At 44.1% G+C, this 22,902-nt stretch overlaps 1 protein-coding gene across 1 annotated transcript in view; it reads right to left on the bottom strand.

Annotated features, from left to right (window-relative positions):
- Nucleotides 1–1,055: 1,055 nt before the first annotated feature.
- LOC127847378 (sodium- and chloride-dependent glycine transporter 1-like) overlaps nt 1,056–22,902 on the bottom strand; it is a 64,316-nt gene continuing 42,469 nt past the window's right edge. Inside the window, exons 11-16 of the mRNA XM_052379245.1 lie at nt 21,931–22,068; nt 21,408–21,507; nt 17,165–17,292; nt 7,225–7,388; nt 4,937–5,052; nt 1,056–4,366 (exon numbers count right to left, since the gene is read on the bottom strand). Of these exons, the coding sequence (XP_052235205.1) occupies nt 4,206–4,366; nt 4,937–5,052; nt 7,225–7,388; nt 17,165–17,292; nt 21,408–21,507; nt 21,931–22,068 (807 nt within the window). The 3' untranslated portion in view covers nt 1,056–4,205. The remainder of the gene's footprint in view (nt 4,367–4,936; nt 5,053–7,224; nt 7,389–17,164; nt 17,293–21,407; nt 21,508–21,930; nt 22,069–22,902) is intronic.

Genomic DNA, 22,902 nt, shown 5'->3' with positions numbered 1-22,902 from the left:
AACGATTCTATGTATTTAAGGTAAGATCAGATCGCGTATTGTCACTAGCGTAACGAGTCTATATATGTAAGGCAAGATCAGATCGCGTATTGTCACTAGCGTAACGAGTCTATGTATGTAAAGCAAGATCAGATCGCATATTGTCAATAGCGTAACGAGTCTATATATGTAATGCAAGATCAGATCGCGTATTGTCACTAGCTTAACGAGTCTATGTATTTAAGGCAAGATCACTTCGCATAATGCCAATATCTTCAGTCTATGTATTTAAGGCCAGATCACTTCGCATAATGCCAATATCTTCAGTCTTTGTATTTAAGGCCAGATCACTTCGCATGATGCCAGTATCTTCAGTCTATGTATTTAAGGCCAGTTCACTTCGCATGATGCCAATATCTTCAGTCTATGTATTTAAGGCCAGATCACTTCGCATAATGCCAATATCTTCAGTCTATGTATTTAAGGCCAGATCACTTCGCATAAAGCCAATATCTCAGTCTATGGATTTAAGGCCAGATCACTTCGCATGATGCCAATATCTTCAGTCTATGTATTTAAGGCCAGATCACTTCGCATAATGCTAATATCTTCAGTCTATGTATTTAAGGCAAGATCACTTCGCGTTATGTCAACAGCTTCATGCGTCTATGTATTAAAGGCAAGATCACTTCGCGTTATGTCAACATCTTCATGCGTCTATGTACTTAATGCAAGATCAATTCGCGTTATGTCAACAGATTTATGAGTCTATGTATTTGAGACCATTTCAATTTGCGTTATTGCAATAGCCTATGAAATTAACAAAAGATCAGTTCGCGTAATGCCAATAGCTTAGTAAGCATTTAAAATTAAGAAAAGATCAGTTCGTAAAATGCTAACAGTTTGAATGTATGTATTATGACAATATCAGTTCGATTAATGCTATTTGCTTCAGCTTAGTGGTCATCTAAGTAAAACTGTTGGAAATTCAGTTTTGAGACTAAATACTCAACAAAAATAAGCTCAAACTCAATGTTTTTAACAAATATTTAATGCTTAAAATATCAAATCTTGGATACAAATATTCAAAGACGAAATATACATAAATCAGTTCATACACGGATCAGATATAACAAAACATTAATTAGTTTGTGTGATGTTTCAAAGTTTGTACCTGGTGAACTGTGTTCAGTCGCACATCACCAAGATTTTAATAATATTAGAAAACATCAGGATATACATTCTGCCTAGGTTTCATCAATATAGTCTCACACATGGTTTTTAGAGTGTTTACACGATTTTTACTACATTTGACATGGTGCCTTAGTTTTTAAACGCAACTGACCATGATTCAAACTTGGTTTAATATTGTCAATATCAACTTTTTGGCCAATTTTCAAGATTTGTCATTTCATCATAAATGTGAAATCGAAAGTGGTCACGATTTTTTGTGAACTGACCTGTGCAACCAAATTTTTGAACGCACAACACCCAGATTCGAACTTGGCCTAGAAAATATCAAGATAAACCTTCTGACCAAGTTTTTATAAAGATTATGTCATAGATGTGGCCTTCGCGTGGTTATACGTTTTGTCTAACATTTGACTTGGCCTTAGTTGGCCTAGATTTAAAACAAGATACACATTCTAACGTTTCATTAAGATCAATTACTTAATGTTGACTCAAAAGTGGTAACACGGTTTTAATAAAGTTTGACCTGGGTACATAGGCTTTGGACGCAAGTAAACTGGGTTTAAGCTCGAATTAGATCGTGTGTTAGTAAACATGCAGACGAAGTTTTATTTAGATTGAACCATAAACGTGGTCTCTAGATGGGTAACAAGGTTGCTCAAAGATTTTGCCTGGCGACTCAGTTTTGGACACATGTTACCCAGAATCAATCTCAAACTAGGTAGTGTCCATATTCTGACCAAGTTGAATCAATATTGAATGAAAAACGGGATCTCTAAAGTTAGAACAAGCTTAAAATTGACGGCGCACATCACACACCACACACCTCACGACATTGGTGATAACAATAGCTTACATTTAGAACATCGTGCTTATCCTCATGGGAGCTAACGTTCACTACATTAATCAAAACTGTTTTAATTAGATCACCATCATGCCGAAAATACTCCTGCCCATGCTTTGTAAGAGGGGCATTTGTAGTTTAAAGATATGTTTTCAAAACAATGCACGTCTTCTACATATTGAGTTTCATCTTGATACCTCGTATATTTGTCACGTTATGCCCTAAACAAAATTTCGACATGAACATTAACAATGAAAATATCTGTTGAAATATGGAAAACAGGGGTTATGGTTCGTGTGCACTTCACCACTTTTTTTAAATAAAATCAATCTACCGTAATTACTCTATGTTTTCGGACACTCAAAGTTTTCGGAATCCCTTGTTTTTAGCAAAAATAATTATTTTTCGTGACTCTTAATTTTCGGACACACGAGTTTTCGTCCATTATAAATTTCTCTAAGTTTTCGGACAGTATATTATACAGCGCTATTTTACCAACTGTCGGTCCTGTATTCGATATCTAATGACACTTCGATCACGGGGTTTTACAACCGGATTAACATCATAAAACATTGCAGGTGCATGCCTGAGGACAACGGACCATTACATTTGCGTTATAGGGTAAATAACCTTGTAAACCGGTATTAAACAATGGTTTCGTCCGATAGTATAAGCGTTATGACAATTACCAGGGTTAGGGCCAATTAGCAGTTCAACTATCTACCGCAATGGTACTACCCATTTTCTGTAAAATAACTGTGACAAATACTTAACGTTTCAAAGTTTGGTGCACCCTATTGCAAGTTTTACGAACAATTGAAGGTGTTAGACAAGAAATATCGGAAATGAAAAAACAAAGAATTCATAGTTTGCTTTTTTATTGCGTTAATTACAGGTTCGTACTAGCGAGTATCGGTACATCACATGCTCATCTTTGAACTTATTGGTCAAAGTACAACCTTGTAGTTACTATCTGTCAAATAAATCAAGCGTTTAAAATTATTTGAAATGCAGTGCACACATATATAACTGTAATTTATACTATATGGCATGGTATTTTACAAGTGCGTGCTATTACCGGTAGTGGTTGATACAATTGACGCTATTTTCGGACACTTCAATTTTTGACTCTAAGTTTTCGGACACCGGTATTTTCTGAATATTTTTCGTATCTAAGTTTTCGGACACGAAAAATTTTAATTATTTTTAAGTGTCCGAAAACATAGAGTAATTACGGTACCCTTAATGTTTAATGTTTAAATAAAGATTTAAAGTTCGCTTCTGACAAATATAAGACATTCTAATTACCATATTTCAATAACATTGAAAATATGAAGTAAACACTTACAGTCGTGTGAATTGGATTTCCCCTTGTTGGTTTTATATCAACCTATACACTTTGATACATTATATATTGTTTAAGATATGCTCGGGACACAATTGTCTTATATAAATTAACAAAGGAAAATACAAAAAATGGAGGGCAGAAAGACAACCTAAATGCTGTTTATCCCCCCATCCTTATAACTTTGTTACCCGAGGGTATAATGAATAGTAACTTTATACAACTTTATATTACTAATACCGTAGTAATTGAATGTATTTGCGAAAAAACCCACATGTATATGAGTTATGTGCGTACTGCAATCCGTTGTGTTTGGAAACTACTATCGACCATCATTATTGAGGCATTTCAAGCGAAATAGCGATTTGATACATTGTAAGCTAAATGATACACAGTATTTGCAACCATACCATTCATCTAAATAAAATACCAATTGCAAAAACAAGGCCAAAGTACTATAAATGACTGACAAAATCATGAGGAGATGTACATTTACATAACTGCAAAACTTACTTATACTAAGACTGACATTGTTGTGTTAGAAATATACATAATGCATAGATTACAACGACGAATTGCGAATGGTGAATATCACTTTGTTACCTCGACAACATATTTACTGTAATCTGGCAACATTTTTGCGTGTCGTTTGTCTATATTTTCCTCTAAGCATATGTCACACGCGGCGTAGTTTACAATTCTGACCTAAGAAGTGTGCGGTTTAAAGATTTCGAAATGGTTCACCCTTGTTACAGCCAACATTATCCGAAACAACGTCAATTCTTTATTTCAACCGTGTTGATATATGAGCCACATTCTTGGTCGTGTTTGGTTTCCTCTGCTCACTTACTGAATGTCAGTGTATGCAAGATTAGCGATACCATTTCTTGTCGGTTCTTCAGCCGGTCCAGTTGTTTCTCTCTTCTCGTCCAGGGTGTCGTCTTGTGTCGCCTCGATGTTGCCATTCTCATTCGGATGTTTGATGTTTAATTCGCTCAACCAGGCATCTACGTTAAATAGTAAGGCAAGTTGTATCCGAATTACAAAAGCTTTATCATGAATATAAACAATATAAGATGATACGGGTTATCTCGGACCCCTGATTTTCGCTCCTTGTTTCCGAGACTTCGCGAAAACAAGATAATGCAGAAACCATGACCCATAATTTGTATGAGATTTACTCAATAATTATAACATGTACCTTAAAAATTGCAAGTATATACCACCCATGTTTTCATCAGTGAAAATTATCTAAGCTAAATTGTGCAAACATATGTTAAAATATGAGTACATTATGGATAGTGCAAAAAATCGAAACACAAATCCCAATTCGCGGCTCGAACTAAACAACAACAATTTAGTGGTTTTGCGCACTTACCGTTAGCACATTGCGGCCGTGTAATACATGAATATATAAATGTGTCTTTCATCGTGTTATTGAGCTTTAGATCTTTGCAGTATCAGGCATTTGTGTTGTTTACTTGTAATTAATGCTTGCTTTGTTTATGTGTTAAATATTGCTCGGCGGAACAATTGATATTGGAAAAGCACGAACGTTCATGTTGATGCTACCGTACCGTAGGGCTGGATGAGATCCTTATTGCGATCGTAAGCGTCGTTGTAGCGCCCCAAGCGGTTCTCACGGAGCGCGGGACCCCACTTGGGCTTCGGGCTGTTCGCCTTGGCCAGCGTTCTTTGAGGCAAACAACAGCACAGTGAAATAAGTAAAAGTCATAAAGTTTATGGTTACATCATAAATATTGCAACCAAACGTAAGGGATGTCAATAAAATAGGCTTATTTACGAATTTAAATCTGAAATGATTTTATTTACACACTTTGCGAATAAAAGAAATTTTGTTTGACATGTAATGACAACTTTGATAGTTAAATGCATGTTGATATGAAACGGAAAACATATGCCAATAGCTTCAGTGTTCGTTATTGATGTTGTGAAGAGGAACCGTTTTGAGTTTACAACTACAAATAAAATAAGCCTTTTGGTTAGTTCAGTACAAACATGTTCTAGACAAAGATTTTATGGCGGACGATATAACTGTGCTACCGATTGTTTCAATAACTTGATAAAAAAATAAGTCAAATCCAATGCATTTCGAACAATATAGTTTTTTATATAGTTTCGCAGGGAAATATTTTTTAGTAGTATATAGCAGATTATATGTAAGCAGTAGTAATTTATGAACCAGATGGCAATCGTACCTGGAGTCATCATGTAAGTAGTGGTATGCTATGAACCAGATGGGTTTCGTACCTGTACCCATCATGTAGGCAGTAGTATGCTATGAACCAAATGGATATCGTACCTGCACCCATCATGCAGGCAGTAGGGGTGGCGTACCTGCACTCTTCATGTAAGCAAAAGCATGCTATGAACCAGAGAGGTGTCGTACCTGCACCAATCATGTAAGCAGAAGAATGCTATGAGAAAGAGGGGCGTCGTACCTGCATCCATCATGTAAGCAGTTGTATTCTAAGAACCAGAGAGGTATCGTACCTGCACCCATCATGTAGGCAGTAGTATGCTATGAACCAGAGGGGTATCGTACCTGCACCCATGATGTAGGCAGTAGTATGCTATGAACCAGAGGGGTATTTTACCTACATCAATCATGTAAGCAGTAGTATGCTATGAACCAGAGGGGTATCGTTCATGTACCCATCATGTAGGCAGTAGTATGCTATGAACCAGAGGGGAGTCGTACCTGTACCCATCATGAAGGCAGTAGTATGCTATGAACAAGAGCGGTACTGTACCTGCACCCATGATGTAAGCAGTAGTATGCTATGAACCAGAGGGTTATCGTACCTGCACCCATCATGTAAGCAGCATTTTGCTATGAACCAGAGGGGTATCGTTCATGTACCCATCATGTAGGCAGAAGTATTTTATGAACAAGTGGGGTATCGTACCTGCACCCATCATGTAAGCAGTAGTTTTCTATGAACCAGAGGGGTGTCGTACCTGTAATAATCATGTAGGCAGTAGTATGCTATGGACAAGAGGGGTGTCGTAGCTGCACCTATCATGTAAACAGCAGTATGCTATGAACCATAGGGGAGTCGTACCTGTACCCATCATGTAAGCAGCAGTATGCTATGAACCAGAGGGGTGTCGTACCTGCACCCATTATGTAAGCAGCAGTATGCTATGAACCAGAGGGGTGTCGTACCTGTACCCATCATGTAGGCAGTAGTATGCTATGAACCAGAGGGGTATCGTACCTGCATCCATCATGTAAGCAGTAGTATGCTTTGAACCAGAGGGGTGTCGTACCTGCACCCATCATGTAAGCAGCAGTATGCTATGAACCAGAGGGGTGTCGTACCTGTACCCATCATGTAGGCAGTAGTATGCAATGAACAAGAGCGGTATTGTACCTGCATCCATCATGTAAGCAGTAGTATGCTATGAACCAGAGGGTAATCGTACCTGTACCTATCATGTTAGCAGCATTATGCTATGAACCAGAGGGGAGTCGGACCTGTACCCATCATGTAGGCAGTAGGATGCTATGAACAAGAGCGGTATTGTACATGCATCCATCATGTAGGCAGTAGTATGCTATGCACAAAAGGGGTGTCGTAGCTGCACCCATCATGAAGGCAGTAGTATGCTATGGATCAGAGAGGTATCGTACCAACACCCATCATGTAAGCAGCAGTATGCTATAAACCAGAGGGGTGTCGTACCTGTACCCGTCATGTAGGCAGTAGTATGCTATGAACCAGAGGGGTATCGTACCTGCATCCATATGTAAGCAGTAGTATGTTATGAACCAGATGGGTATCGCACCTGCACCCATGATGTAGGCAGTAGTACGCTATGAACCAGAGGGGTATTTTACCTGCATCCATCATGTAAGCAGTAGTATGCTATAAACCAGAGGGGTATCATGATGATTGTTGCTGCTGTGATCATCCACCAGATAACATCTGCCCACATTGGGTATATTTTGGCGTTCGTCACACTCTCTGGCTTGTACTGGATGCACTTGAACACGATGATGCCCTAAATTACGAACAACAAATAATTATTTATGTTCAATAACTTCTACGCGCCTGAGCACTATTGAAACTCAGTATATACATACATGTGCATAACTAAATGTAGAGATGGACTTGTTATATCGTACAATTAAATTAATATTGCTATTATTGAAATAAATGTACGATACTCAGAAGGAACAATTCTTTTATAACTCTGCTGGCTGTGAGGCGTATTATAGTATTTGGGTTACTTCCGTAACGCAGTGGTAATAGTTCCTCGACCTTACCCAAGGCATGCGTCGATTTATTTGTGAAAGACACGCGTCGGCGATTGTCGATTGTGCCTCTTTGCCTTGACTGTAAGGTCACAGCAATTAACGAATTCTACATAAGCGCACCACGCGGTTAAGTTGATGCGTCGACCGGTTGCAATGACACCGTGTTAAAATATTGTGTTGAACATTCCGTCAAACGCATGTTGTTCTTCTTGCCCGCCGAGTGGCACCATTAGACATTAATGCGTTGGTCGCACGACAGAAACACACAATCTACAATTACGTCGCGGAGGATGCGTGTACGCAAGTTGACAATATGTTAATTACTTCTTCCTGTGATGCTATAAATATTAACAGTTCATGAATTCATAAATTCTTACGAAAACAAAGCCACTAACACCGGTATGATTACAAATGTGTTTGCCCTAGAAGAAGAAAAGCGCAAAGAGATGGCCGGTCGACGCCGAAGTAAAAAAGTACGGGGCAAATTATGAAAAAAACTACTTTGACACTATTAATGGTTCAACAACAAGTGAGGCGATATCAACCAGCTTATAGAGCGTCGTGAAGATGAACCACATGGGTGTGATACCTACCAGCAGACAGAGCGGCGTGAAGATGCACTACATGGGGGTGATACATACCAGCAGACAGAGCGGCGTGAAGATGAATCACACGGGTGTGATACCTACCAGCAGATAGAGCGGCGTGAAGATGCACCACATGGGTGTGATACATACTAGCAGACAGAGCGGCGTGAAGATGCACCACATGGGTGTGATACCTACCAGCAGACAGAGCGGCGTGAAGATGCACCACATGGGTGTGATACCTTCCAGCAGACAGAGTGGCGTAAAGATGCACCATACGGGTGTGATACATTCCAGCAGACAGAGCGGCGTGAAGTTGCATCACATGGGGGTGATACCTTCCAGCAGACAGAGTTGAGTGAATATGCACCACATGGGTGTGATACCTACCAGCAGACAGAGCGGCATGAAGATGCACCACACTGGTGTGATACCTACCAGCAGATAGAGCGGCATGAAGATGCACAACACGGGTGTGATACCTACCAGCAGACATAGCGGCGTGAAGATGCACCACATGTGTGTGACACCTACCAGCAGACAGCGCGGCATAAAGCTGCACCACATGGGTGTGATGCCTACCAGCAGAAAGAGCGGCGTGAAGATGCACCACATGGGGGTGATATCTACCAGCAGACAGAGCGGTGTATCATGCACCACATGGGTGTGATACCTACAAGCAGACAGAGCGGCGTGAAGATGCACCACAGGGATGTGATACCTACCAGCAGACAGAGTGGCGTGAAGATGCACCACACGGGAGTGATACCTACCAGCAGATAGAGCGGCAAGAAGATGCACAACACGGGTGCGACACCTACCAGCAGACAAAGCGGCGTGAAGATGCACCACATGGGGGTGATACCTACCACCAGACAGAGCGGCGTGAAGATGCACCACACGGGAGTGATACCTACCAGCAGATAGAGCGGCATGAAGATGCACAATACGGGTGTGATGCCTACCAGCAGACAGAGCGGCGTGAAGATTTACCACATGGGGGTGATACCTACCAGCAGAAAGAGTGGTGTGAAGATGCACCACATGGGTGTGATACCTACCAGCAGACAGAGCGGCGTGAAGATGCACCACATGGGTGTGATACCTACCAGCAGACAGAGTGGCGTGAAGATGCACCACACGGGTGTGATACATACCAGCAGACAGAGCGGCGTAAAGAAGCGCCACATGGGGGTGATACCTACCAGCAGACAGAGTGGAGTGAATATGCACCAAATGGGTGTGATACCTACTAGCAGACAGAGCGGCATGAAGATGTACCACATCGGTGTGATACCTACCAGCAGATAGAGTGGCGTGAAGATGCAACATATGGGTGTGATAACTACTAGCAGACCGAGCGGCGTGAAGATGCTCCACATGGGGGTGATACCTTCCAGTAGACAGGGCGGCGTGAAGATGCACCACATGGGTGTGATACCTACCAGAAGACAGAGCGGCATGAAGATGCACCACATGGGTGTGATACCTACCAGCAGACAGAACGGCGTGAAGATGCACAACATGGGGGTGATACCTACCAGCAGACAGAGCGGCTCGAAAATGCACCACATGGGGGTGATAGATACCTACCAGCAGAAAGAGCGGCGCGCAGATGCACCAAATGGGTGTGATACCTACCAGCAGGCAGAGCGGCAAGAAGATGCACTACATGGGTGTGATACCTACCAGCAGACATTGTGGCGTGAAGATGCACCACATGGGTTGATACCTACTAGCAGACAGAGCGGCGTAAAGATGCACCACATGGGGGTGATACTTACCAGCAGATAGAGCGGCGTCTAGATGCAACACATGGGTGGGATACCTAACAGCAGACATAGCGGCGCGAAGATGCACCGCATGGGAGTGAAACCTACCAGCAGGTAGAACGGCGTGAAGATGCAACACATAGGCGTTATACCTACCAGCAGACAGAGCGGCATGAAGATGCACCACATGGGGGTGATACCTACCAGCAGACAGAGCGGCGTGAAGATGCACTACATTGGTGTGATACATACCAGCAGATAGAGCGGCTTGAAAATGCACCACATGGGGTGATACCTACCAGCAGACAGAGCGGCGTTAAGATGCACTACATGGGCGTTATACCTACTAGCAGACAGAGCGGCGTGAAGATGCACTACATGGGTGTGATACATACCAGCAGATAGAGCGGCTTGAAGATGCACTACATGGTTGTGATACCTACCAGCAGACAGAGCGGCGTGAAGATGCATCACATGGGGGTGATACCTACCAGCAGACAGAGCGGCGTGAAGATGCGCCAAACGGGTGTGATACCTTCCAGCAGACAGAGCGGCGTAAAGATGCACCACATGGGCGTGATACCTACTAGCAGACAGAGCGGCGTGAAGATGCACCACATGGGTGTTATACCTTAAAGCAGACAGAGCGGCGTGAAGATGCTCCACACGGCTGTAATACATACCAGCAGAAAGAGCGGCGCGAAGATGCACCACATGGGTGTGATACATACCAGCAGACAGAGCGGCGTGAAGATGCACCACAAGGGTGTGATACCTACCAGCAAACAGAGCAGCGTGAAGATGCATCACAGGGTTGTGATACCTACCAGCAGACAGAGCGGAGTGAAGATGCACCACATGGGAGGATACATACCAGCAAACAGATCGGCGTGAAGATGCACTACATGGGGGTGACACCTACCAGCAGACAGAGCGGCGTAAAGATGCACCACATGGGTGTGATACCTACCAGCAGACAGAGCGGCATGAAGATGCACCACATGGTGGTGATACATACCAGCAGACAGAGCGGCGTGAAGAAGCACCACATAGGGGTGATACATACCAGCAGACATAGCGGCGTGAAGATGAACCACATGGGGGTGATACCTACCAGCAGACAGTGCGGCGTGAATATGCACCACATGGGTATGATACCTACTAGCAGACAGAGCGGCGTGAAGATGCACCACATGGGGGTGATACATACCAGCAGACAGAGCGGCTTGAAGATGCACTACATACATGGGTGTGATACATACCAGCAGATAGAGCGGCTTGAAGATGCACTACATGGGTGTGATACATACCAGCAGATAGAGCGACGTGAAGATGCACCAAATGGGTGTGATACCTACCAGCAGACAGAGCGGCATGAAGATGCACCACATGGGTGTGATACCTACCAGCAGACAGAGCGGCGTGAAGATGAACAACATGGGTGTGAAACCTAACAGCAGACAGAGCGGCGTGAAGATGCACCACATGGGTGTGATACCTACCAGCGGACAGAGCGGCGTGAAGATGCAACACATGGGTGTGATACATACCAGCAGATAGAGCGACGTGAAGATGCACCACATGGGTGTGATACCTACATGCAGATTGAGCGGCGTGAAGATGCATCACATGGGTGTGATGCATACCAGCAGACAGAGCGGCGTGAAGATGCAACACATATGTGTGATACATACCAGCGGATATAGCGACGTGCAGATGCACCACATGGGTGTGACACATACCAGCAGACAGTGTGGCGTGAAGATGCACCACACGGATGTGATACATACCAGCAGACAGAGCGGCGTGAAGATGCACCACATGGGGGTGATATCTACCAGCATACAGAGCGGCGTGAAGATGCACCACACGGGTGTGATACATACCAGCAGATAGAGCGACGTGAAGATGCACCACATGGGTGTGATACCTTCCAGCAAACAGAGCGGCGTGAAGATGCACCACATGGGTGTGATACCTACCAGCAGATAGAGCGGCGTGAAGATGCACCACAAGGGTGTGATACCCAACAGCAGATAGAGCGACGTGAAAATGCACCACATGGGTGTGATACCTACCAGCAGACAGAGCGGCGTGAAAATGCACCACATGGGTGTGAAACATGCCAGCAGACAGTGCGGCGTGAAGATGCACCAAACCAGTGTGATACATACAAGCAGACAGAGCGGCGTGAAAATGCACCACACGGGTGTGATACCTACCGGCAGACAGAGCGGCGTGTGAAGATTCACCACATGGGTGTGATACCTACCAGCAGACAGAGCGGCGTGAAGATGCACCACACGGGTGTGATACCTACCAGCATATATAGCGGCGGAAAGATGCACCACATGGGGGTGGTACATACCAGCAGACAGAGCGGCGTGAAGATGCACCACATGGGGGTGATACCTACCAGCAGGCAGTGCGGCGTGAATATGCACCACATGGGTATGATACTAGCAGACAGAGCGGCGTGAAGATGCACCACATGGGGGTCATACATACCAGCAGACAGAGCGGCGTGACGATGCACCACATGGGGTTGATACCTACCAGTAGACAGACAGAGCGGCGTAAAGACGCACCACATGGGCGTGATACCTACTAGCAGACAGAGCGGCGTGAAGATGCACCACATGGGTGTTATACCTTATAGCAGACAGAGCGGCGTGAAGATGCTCCACACGGCTGTAATACATACCAGCAGAAAGAGCGGCGCGAAGATGCACCACATGGGTGTGATACATACCAGCAGACAGAGCGGCGTGAAGATGCACCACAAGGGTGTGATACATACCAGCAAACAGAGCGGCGTGAAGATGCATCACAGGGTTGTGATACCTACCAGCAGACAGAGCGGAGTGAAGATGCACCACATGGGAGGATACATACCAGCAAACAGATCGGCGTGAAGATGCACTACATGGGGGTGACACCTACCAGCAGACAGAGCGGCGTAAAGATGCACCACATGGGTGTGATACCTACCAGCAGACAGAGCGGCATGAAGATGCACCACATGGTGGTGATACATACCAGCAGACAGAGCGGCGTGAAGAAGCACCACATAGGGGTGATACATACCAGCAGACATAGCGGCGTGAAGATGAACCACATGGGGGTGATACCTACCAGCAGACAGTGCGGCGTGAATATGCACCACATGGGTATGATACCTACTAGCAGACAGAGCGGCGTGAAGATGCACCACATGGGGGTGATACATACCAGCAGACAGAGCGGCTTGAAGATGCACTACATGGGTGTGATACATACCAGCAGATAGAGCGGCTTGAAGATGCACTACATGGGTGTGATACATACCAGCAGATAGAGCGACGTGAAGATGCACCAAATGGGTGTGATACCTACCAGCAGACAGAGCGGCATGAAGATGCACCACATGGGTGTGATACCTACCAGCAGACAGATCGGCGTGAAGATGAACAACATGGGTGTGAAACCTAACAGCAGACAGAGCGGCGTGAAGATGCACCACATGGGTGTGATACCTACCAGCGGACAGAGCGGCGTGAAGATGCAACACATGGGTGTGATACATACCAGCAGATAGAGCGACGTGAAGATGCACCACATGGGTGTGATACCTACAAGCAGATTGAGCGGCGTGAAGATGCATCACATGGGTGTGATGCATACCAGCAGACAGAGCGGCGTGAAGATGCAACACATATGTGTGATACATACCAGCGGATATAGCGACGTGCAGATGCACCACATGGGTGTGACACATACCAGCAGACAGTGTGGCGTGAAGATGCACCACACGGATGTGATACATACCAGCAGACAGAGCGGCGTGAAGATGCACCACATGGGTGTGATATCTACCAGCAGACAGAGCGGCGTGAAGATGCACCACACGGGTGTGATACATACCAGCAGATAGAGCGACGTGAAGATGCACCACATGGGTGTGATACCTTCCAGCAAACAGAGCGGCGTGAAGATGCACCACATGGGTGTGATACCTACCAGCAGATAGAGCGGCGTGAAGATGCACCACAAGGGTGTGATACCCAACAGCAGATAGAGCGACGTGAAAATGCACCACATGGGTGTGATACCTACCAGCAGACAGAGCGGCGTGAAAATGCACCACATGGGTGTGAAACATGCCAGCAGACAGTGCGGCGTGACGATGCACCATACCGGTGTGATACATACAAGCAGACAGAGCGGCGTGAAAATGCACCACACGGGTGTGATACCTACCGGCAGACAGAGCGGCGTGAAGATTCACCACATGGGTGTGATACCTACCAGCAGACAGAGCGGCGTGAAGATGCACCACACGGGTGTGATACCTACCAGCATATATAGCGGCGGGAAGATGCACCACATGGGGGTGGTACATACCAGCAGACAGAGCGGCGTGAAGATGCACCACATGGGGGTGATACCTACCAGCAGGCAGTGCGGCGTGAATATGCACCACATGGGTATGATACTAGCAGACAGAGCGGCGTGAAGATGCACCACATGGGGGTATTACATACCAGCAGACAGAGCGGCGTGACGATGCACCACATGGGGTTGATACCTACCAGTAGACAGAGCGGCGTGAAGATGCACCACATGGGTGTGATACCTACCAGCAGATAGAGCGGCGTGAAGATGCACCACATGTGGGTGATTCATACCAGCAGACAGAGCGGTGTGAAGATGCACCACATGGGGTTGATACCTACCAGCAGATAGAGCGGCATGAAGATGCACCACACGGGTATGATACATACCAGCAGACAGAGCGACGTGAAGATGCACCACATGGGGGTGATACCTACCAGCAGAAAGAGTGGTGTGAAGATGCACCACATGGGTGTGATACCTACCAGCAGACAGAGCGGCGTGAAGAAGCACCACATGGGGGTGATACCTACCAGCAGACAGAGCGGCATGAAAATGCACCACACGGGGGTGATAACTACCAGAAGACAGAGCGGTGTGAAGATGCAACACATGGGGATGATACCTATTAGCAGACAGAGTGGTGTGAAGATGCACCACATGGGAGTGATACCTACCATCAGATAGAGCGGCGTGAAGATGCACGACATGGGTGTGATACATAAAAGCAGACAGAGCGGTGTGAAGATGCACCATATGGGGGTGATACCTACCAGCAGACAGAGCGGTGTGAAGAAGCACCACATGGGAGTGATGCCTAATAGCAGACAGAGTGGTGTGAAGATGCACCACATGGGTGTGATACCTACCAGCAGACAGAGCGGTGTGAAGATTCACCACATGGGTGTGATCCCTACCAGCTGACAGAACGGCATGAAGATGCACCACATGGGTGTGATACATACCAGCACACATTGCGGCGTGAAGATGCACCACATGGGGGTGATACATAACAGCAGACATAGCGGCGTGAAGATGCAACACACGGGAGTGATACATACCAGCAGACCGAGCGGTGTAAAGATGCACCACATGGGTGTGCTACCTACTAGCAGACAGAGCGGCATGAAGATGCACCACATGGGTGTGAAACCTACCAGCAGACAGAGCGACGTGAAGATACACCACATGGGTGTGATACATACCAGCGGATAGAGCGGCGTGAAGATGCACCACATGGGTGTGATACCTACCAGCAGAGAGAGCGGCGTGAAGATGTACCACATGGGTGTGAAACATACCGGAGACAGTGCGGCGTGAAGATGTACCACACAGGTGTGATGCACACCAGCACACAGAGCGGCGTGAAGATGCACCACGTGGGTGTGATACCTTCCAGCGGACAGAGCGGCGTGAAGATGCACCAGATGGGTGTGATACATACCAGCAGATAGAGCGACGTGAAGATGCACCACACGGGTGTGATACCTACAAGCAGATAGAGCGGCGCGAAGATGCATCACATGGGTGTGGTACATACCAGCAGATAGAGGGACGTGAAGATGCAACACATGGGGGTAATACCTACCAGCAGACAAAGCGACGTGAAGATGCACCACATGGGTGTGATACCTACCAGCAGACAGAGCGGCGTGAAGATGCACCACACGGGTGTGATACATACCAGCAGATAGAGCGGCGTGAAGATGCACCACATGGGCGTGATACCTACTAGCAGACAGAGCGGCGTGAAGATACACCACATGGGTGTGATACATACCAGCGGATAGAGCGGCGTGAAGATGCACCACATGGGTGTGATACATACCAGCAACCATAGCGGCGTGAAGATGCACCACATGGGGGTGATACCTACCAGCAGACATAGCGGCGTGAAGATGCACCATATGGGCAGATACATACCAGCAGACATATCGGCGCGAAGATGCACCACATTGATGTGATACCTACCAGCAGACAGTGCGGCGTGAATATGCACCACATGGGTGTGATACCTACTAGCAGATATAGCGGCATGAAAATGCACCACATGGGTGTGATACCTACCAGCAGACAGAGCGATGTGATGATGCACCACATTGGTGTGATACATACCAGCAAATAGAGCGGCGTGAAGATGCACCACATGGGGTTGATACTTATCAGCAGACAGAGCGGCGTGAAGATGCACCACATGGGTGTGACACCTACCAGCTGATAGAGCGGCGTGAAGATGCACCACATGGGTGTGATACCTACCAGCAGACAGAGCGGCGTGAAGATGCACCACATGGGTGTGATACCTACCAGCAGACAGAGCGGCGTGAAGATGCACTACATGGGGATGATACCTACCAGCAGACAGAGCGGCGTGAAGATGCACCACATGGATGTGATACATACCAGCAGACAGTGCGGCGTGAAGATGCACCACATGGGGGTGAAACCTTCCAGCAGACAGAGCGATGTGAAGATGCATCACATTGGGGTGATACCTACCAGCAGACAGAGCGGCGTGAAGATGCACCACATGAGGCTGATACATACCAGCAGACAGAGCGGCGTGAAGATGCACCACATGAGGCTGATACATACCAGCAGACAGAGCGGCGTGAAGATGCACCACATGTGGCTGATACATACGAGCAGACAGAGCGATGTGATGATGCAACACATCGGTGTGATACCTACCAGCAGACAGAGCTATGTGAACGTGCACCACATGTGTGTGATACCTACCAACAGACAGAGCGATGTGAAGATGCACCACATTGGAGTGATACCTACCAGCAGACAGAGCGGCGTGAAGATGCACCACATCGGTGCGAAGCAGTAGAAAGAGAAGTTTACAAACTTCTTGCGTGTGGGCGTGATTGACAACATCATTATGATGTCTTTCCGAAACCTGATAAACCCTGAAAAACGACAAAGGCAAACATGTTATTTTTAAAATAACACCTGATTTTCGAACCTCATATTCATGTTTAAAAAGAAAAAATACGGAGACCTTATTATAGCCGGATTTTTATGTTGCCTGTGTTGCAACATGCCCAGGTTGGAGAAAATGTATGGAAATTTAATATTCAGTGTGTAAAAGGGATACATATTATCTTAAGCTCAAGCGTTTTTTTTTTCAGTACAGTTGATCCAAAAAGTTTGCAACAGGACTACCTCATGTACATCAGTATTTGAATGTCTTGTCAACAGGACTACCTCATGTACACCAGTATTTGAATGTCTTGTCAACAGGACCACCTCATGTACACCAGTATTTGAATGTCTTGTCAACAGGACTACCTCATGTACACCAGTATTTGAATGTCTTGTCAACAGGACCACCTCATGTACACCAGTATTTGAATGTCTAGTCAACAGGACCACCTCATGTACACCAGTATTTGAATGTCTAGTCAACAGGACCATCTCATGTACACCAGTATTTGAATATCTTGTCAACAGGATCACCTCATGTACACCAGTATTTGAATGTCTAGTCAACAGGACCACCTCATGTACACCAGTTTTTGAATGTCTTGTCAACAGGACCACCTCATGTACACCAGTATTTGAATGTCTAGTCAACAGGACCACCTCATGTACACCAGTATTTGAATGTCTAGTCAACAGGACCACCTCATGTACACCAGTATTTGAATGTCTAGTCAACAGGACTACCTCATGTACACCAGTATTTGAATGTCTAGTCAACAGGACCACCTCATGTACACCAGTGTTTGAATGTCTAGTCAACAGGACCACCTCATGTACACCAGTATTTGAATGTCTAGTCAACAGGACCACCTCATGTACACCAGTATTTGAATGTCTAGTCAACAGGACCACCTCATGTACACCAGTATTTGAATGTCTAGTCAACAGGACCACCTCATGTACACCAGTATTTGAATGTCTAGTCAACAGGACCACCTCATGTACACCAGTATTTGAATGTCTTGTCAACAGGACCACCTCATGTACACCAGTATTTGAATGCCTTGTCAACAGGACCACCTCATGTACACCAGTATTTGAATGTCTAGTCAACAGGACCACCTCATGTACACCAGTATTTGAATGTCTAGTCATAAGATTAAAGTATTGTCTCTGCGTATTTGTTAGGACACACGCTCCATTTTAAGCGCAGTCTGATATTTTATGCGATGGAGGGTGCCTGTTTGAATTATTTTCGCTAAGTCCCCCTTTCTTTGAAACTTTTTTGTTAGAAGAAAATTACTTGATTACGTATTCACTACGTATAGCGTGATTTTTGGCTAAAACACAGTTCCATCGTGGACAATTTTTCGTCAGCGTGGACAATCACTGTGGTCTAAGGGTGTTTCAATCGTGATAGATTGCGGGTTACATAACCCTAAACGGAAGTGGAATTTGGGGGGTTACATGCAGTCAGTTTGCTACTAAGCACATATGATGCAGGTCGCATAAGATTTTAAAAATGTATTTGAAATGATAAGTATTGGTATCAGTTTAAAGGTACATGTGAAACTCACAGGGCAAAAGGCCTGATTTGTGCATTTCTTTGTATGTTGGTGGTTGCCAGCCTCAATAGTAGGGCATGGCTTTTGCCTTCAAATCGGTGCATATGTTCTGAGGTAATTATTTTGAGTTACGGCGTATAGAATTTTTTCAAATGCAGTTTTTTGTAAGCTTATGAAACCACCTTTCCAGTCATGTACATAGTGATATATTGGCTTATCGCTCGGTCAAGGTGAAATTTGAGCTCAAAGATTGCAAATTCTATATATAACAAAGAAGGAAATTAATTGGGGATGCGTAACCTGCGGTGTCAGTGGGTGACTGAGCACCGCGGGCGTTATCGGAAAATCGATCTGACGGTGGACTACCGCAATTGCGATGGACCACCGCGGCCACGGTGGCTCGTGGGGGGGGGGGAATACAGGTAAATGTATAGTTTATGCATGAAGTTTTACTTGTTGTTAATTTAAATAAGTCACTCGCCAACATGACAAATGATCTTTTTGCATGACTATGCTATTAAAGTATTCCTGAATTGAAAACTTATCGCTGATGTCTCGAATTTACACATGTATTCTAACAAAAACATGTCACACTAGAAACAGGAAATCAGTTTTAACAATTGAAACTAAACAGGAAGCCTGACACGCAATTTATACTCACGCTCGCTGTAAGACATGTCAAATGATTCTGTAACGACGGTAAATATAATAGAAAAGAGCGGAAGAAATGGCGATTTTAATATGGAGTTTAACATAAAATGAAAATAAAATTAATGTACATGGTTATCCACATGCACTTGTATTTCACCGCAAATAACCTAGGCCGCGGGTGTCCATCTCGTTGGCGGTGGTCCGCCGTGAGATTTATTTCCCGCGCGCGAGTTCTAATCAACATATTTTATCGAGCCTGTAACCTCGATTTGCCACGGCGACATCACTGCGTTTCACAGTGTTCCACGGTTTATCGCGGTGAAGAAATTTTTTGTCACGCTGGGCTGAATCACGGTGATGCGTGGCGGAAGTCAGAAACCGCGCTAGACGTAGTGTATCCCTTATTTTCCTTACGGCTGTCATCTAGAGCTAAATAGCGGATCTATTTGCTTATGTTTGGTAGATGATCCGCCAAAAACACTTGTGTTTATGTTCACGAAGAATGGTCGAGACTTTTAAAAAACATGTACAATATGCAAAACCTAAGCGCAATTAATATTTTTAGCTCAATTAGTAATTTCCTGTTTCAGGGTGGAACCTTTTGAATCATTTTTGAAAAAGACCCATGAATGAAAAACAAAACGTGAAATTATGTACACATGTACACTACAATTATGACAAAATAATGTGTATTCACATTTATGTTATAAGCTATTGCGACTACATTGCGCAGTGAATGAGAGCCATGTTCACAAAGAAATGTTTGTATGAATCTCCATGAATATAAGTTTCGAGAACTTCTGGAGGTTTGCAAAATATGCAGAACTTTAGCGAAAATTCTATCTTTAGCACAAGAAGCCATTTTCGCAACTGAGTGGAACATTTAATCTAATATTGGCAGAAATCCAACAAACATGTTAGTGAAATTATTGTTTAATCTAGTCATATGTTTAGGACATATCTAGCCATATGTTTAGGACATATCTAGCCATATGTTTAGGACATATCTAGCCATATGTTTAGGACATATCTAGCCATATGTTTAGGACATATCTAGCCATATGTTTAGGACATATCTAGCCATATGTTTAGGACATATCTAGCCATATGTTTAGGACATATCTAGCCATATGTTTAGGACATATCTAGCCATATGTTTAGGACAGAATCGGGTTGTGAATATTTGTATTTTAAGCTAATGCGCTTATATCGTGCAGTGAAGCGGTGTTACAAGAATATGTGTGTACAGATCTTATATCGTGCAGTAAAGCGGTGTTACATGAACATGTGTGTAGAGATCTTATATCGTGCAGTGAAGCGGTGTTACATGATCATGTGTGTAGAGATCTTTTATCGTGCAGTGAAGCGGTGTTACATGAACATGTGTGTAGAGATCTTTCAACAAAGACTTGCGTTATTTCCATTAAGATTGGTCAAATACTTACACATATATGTAAAATATACGCAACTTATACTCAAATTCGTTTTCAGCTCAAGCGGCCATTTTATGCAATTGAGTGGAAAGATTTTTCAAATAACTATTTATAAATCCAACAATCGGGTTAAGAAAAATGGTTTTAAGACAAAGGTCTATTTAAGCTATAAGGCCATGTCCATATATTGCTGTGAGGTGGAACCATTTGTAAACATTTGGTTGAGGACCATCTAATGACAATTTGGCAGTTTGTGTGTATGTTCATGAAGATTGACAAAGAAATAAGAAAATATGCCACGAATACAAAACTTTCACGCAAATTGTAAACGAAATGGAGTTACAAACAAGTGCCTCAATGTTAATTTAGTTATTTTAAATCAAATGACACGTTACACAACCAATGCTTATTACTAAATCTGAACTCCTTAAATCAGTTAAAAACGTTTACCATAAACATAGACGATAGCAATGACTTCCACAAGTCCAACAAAGAGCAGAGGAAAGCCTGATACAGAGTTGTCCACGAGGTCAAGGAGGTGGAATCCCGCCTGAAAAGGCACGACTTCGACACTGAACTCACACATACATTACCTTATTTCACCAAGAAATACTAAAGCGATTGCTGCAAAAACAATATTTAAGTGCTAGATAGCCCTGAAGCCAAATATGATACAAGTTTTAATAATCATGAAACGGAGATTTTATTTTGAACACTGCAACTTTTTAAAGGTATGATGATAATAATTCAACACGCACAGCATGATATAATATATAAGGATAGTTATGTTTGGGTGCTGTACTTTTATAAGTTAGTGTCTACATCGTGAGGGGAGTTTAAAAAACAGATAGTCAGATCAAAGTTTGACTTGAGTTACTTAGTTGCAACCAAATGTATGCCTTGTAAAATATGCATGCTTACTGCAAACCTTAAATCAATTCATTTGCGTCTGTAATTTCTCATCTAAACTTACCCCTGTTACCATTGGTAACCCAAAAAGGAATCCCAGTAAGCAGTAACCTGCCCGAAAGAGTATGGTGCCAAATCTGGAAATCGAGACGCTCGGTAGTTCGTCCAGGAGACCAGTCAGAACCGTCTCAACGATAGAGAACTGAAAACATGACTAGACCAGTCAGAACCGTCTCAACGATAGAGAACTGAAAACATGACTAGACCAGTCAGAGCCGTCTCAACGATAGAGAACTGAAAACATGACTAGACCAGTCAGAACCGTCTCAACGATAGAGAACTGAAAACATGACTAGACCAGTCAGAACCGTCTCAACGATAAGAAACTGAAAACATGACTAGACCAGCCAGAACCGTCTCAACGATAGAGAACTGAAAACATGACTAGACCAGTCAGAACCGTCTCAACGATAGGGAACTGAAAACATGACTAGACTATGTAATGGAGACCTGGAAACATGAAAAAACTATCAACAGGGAAACTGATAATATGGAAAGACCCTTAGATAAAGCCGTTTACAGAGACAGACCTCTAAATGGAGAACTGAAAACATAAAATGGCTTTCTGATGTAGAAACTTTAAACATAAAGCGATTTCCGTATATAGAGCTACACAGATATATATACCTCAAGTTATAAAGTGATTATGATGTCCGCCTAGCAACCGGTAGGTCATGGGTACGATCGTCATTGTGGAAGCGTTTTTTTTTAATGCCAAAACACACTAAGGACTGGTTCCAGTCAAAGAACATGGACACGAGAGCGTTTCATATAAACCTAAGGCTTTCGATGCAATCGAGCTAAAATAAATATGTTTCAAATAAAACAGAGAAACAAAGAGAGACAAAACATACAGTTAGCTCAAGATATTAAACATAAATTGGTGAGAGACGTCCAGATAAAGAACTGAAAACATGGACAGACATTCACTTCAAGAACTGAAAAAATAAAGAGACCATGCATATATATAAGTTAT

The sequence above is a fragment of the Dreissena polymorpha genome, chromosome 10, assembly GCF_020536995.1.
Source record: "Dreissena polymorpha isolate Duluth1 chromosome 10, UMN_Dpol_1.0, whole genome shotgun sequence".
NCBI classification, from domain to species: domain Eukaryota; kingdom Metazoa; phylum Mollusca; class Bivalvia; order Myida; family Dreissenidae; genus Dreissena; species Dreissena polymorpha.
The sequence above is the reverse complement of the archived record's forward strand: the minus strand, read 5'-3'. Positions and strand labels throughout refer to the sequence as shown.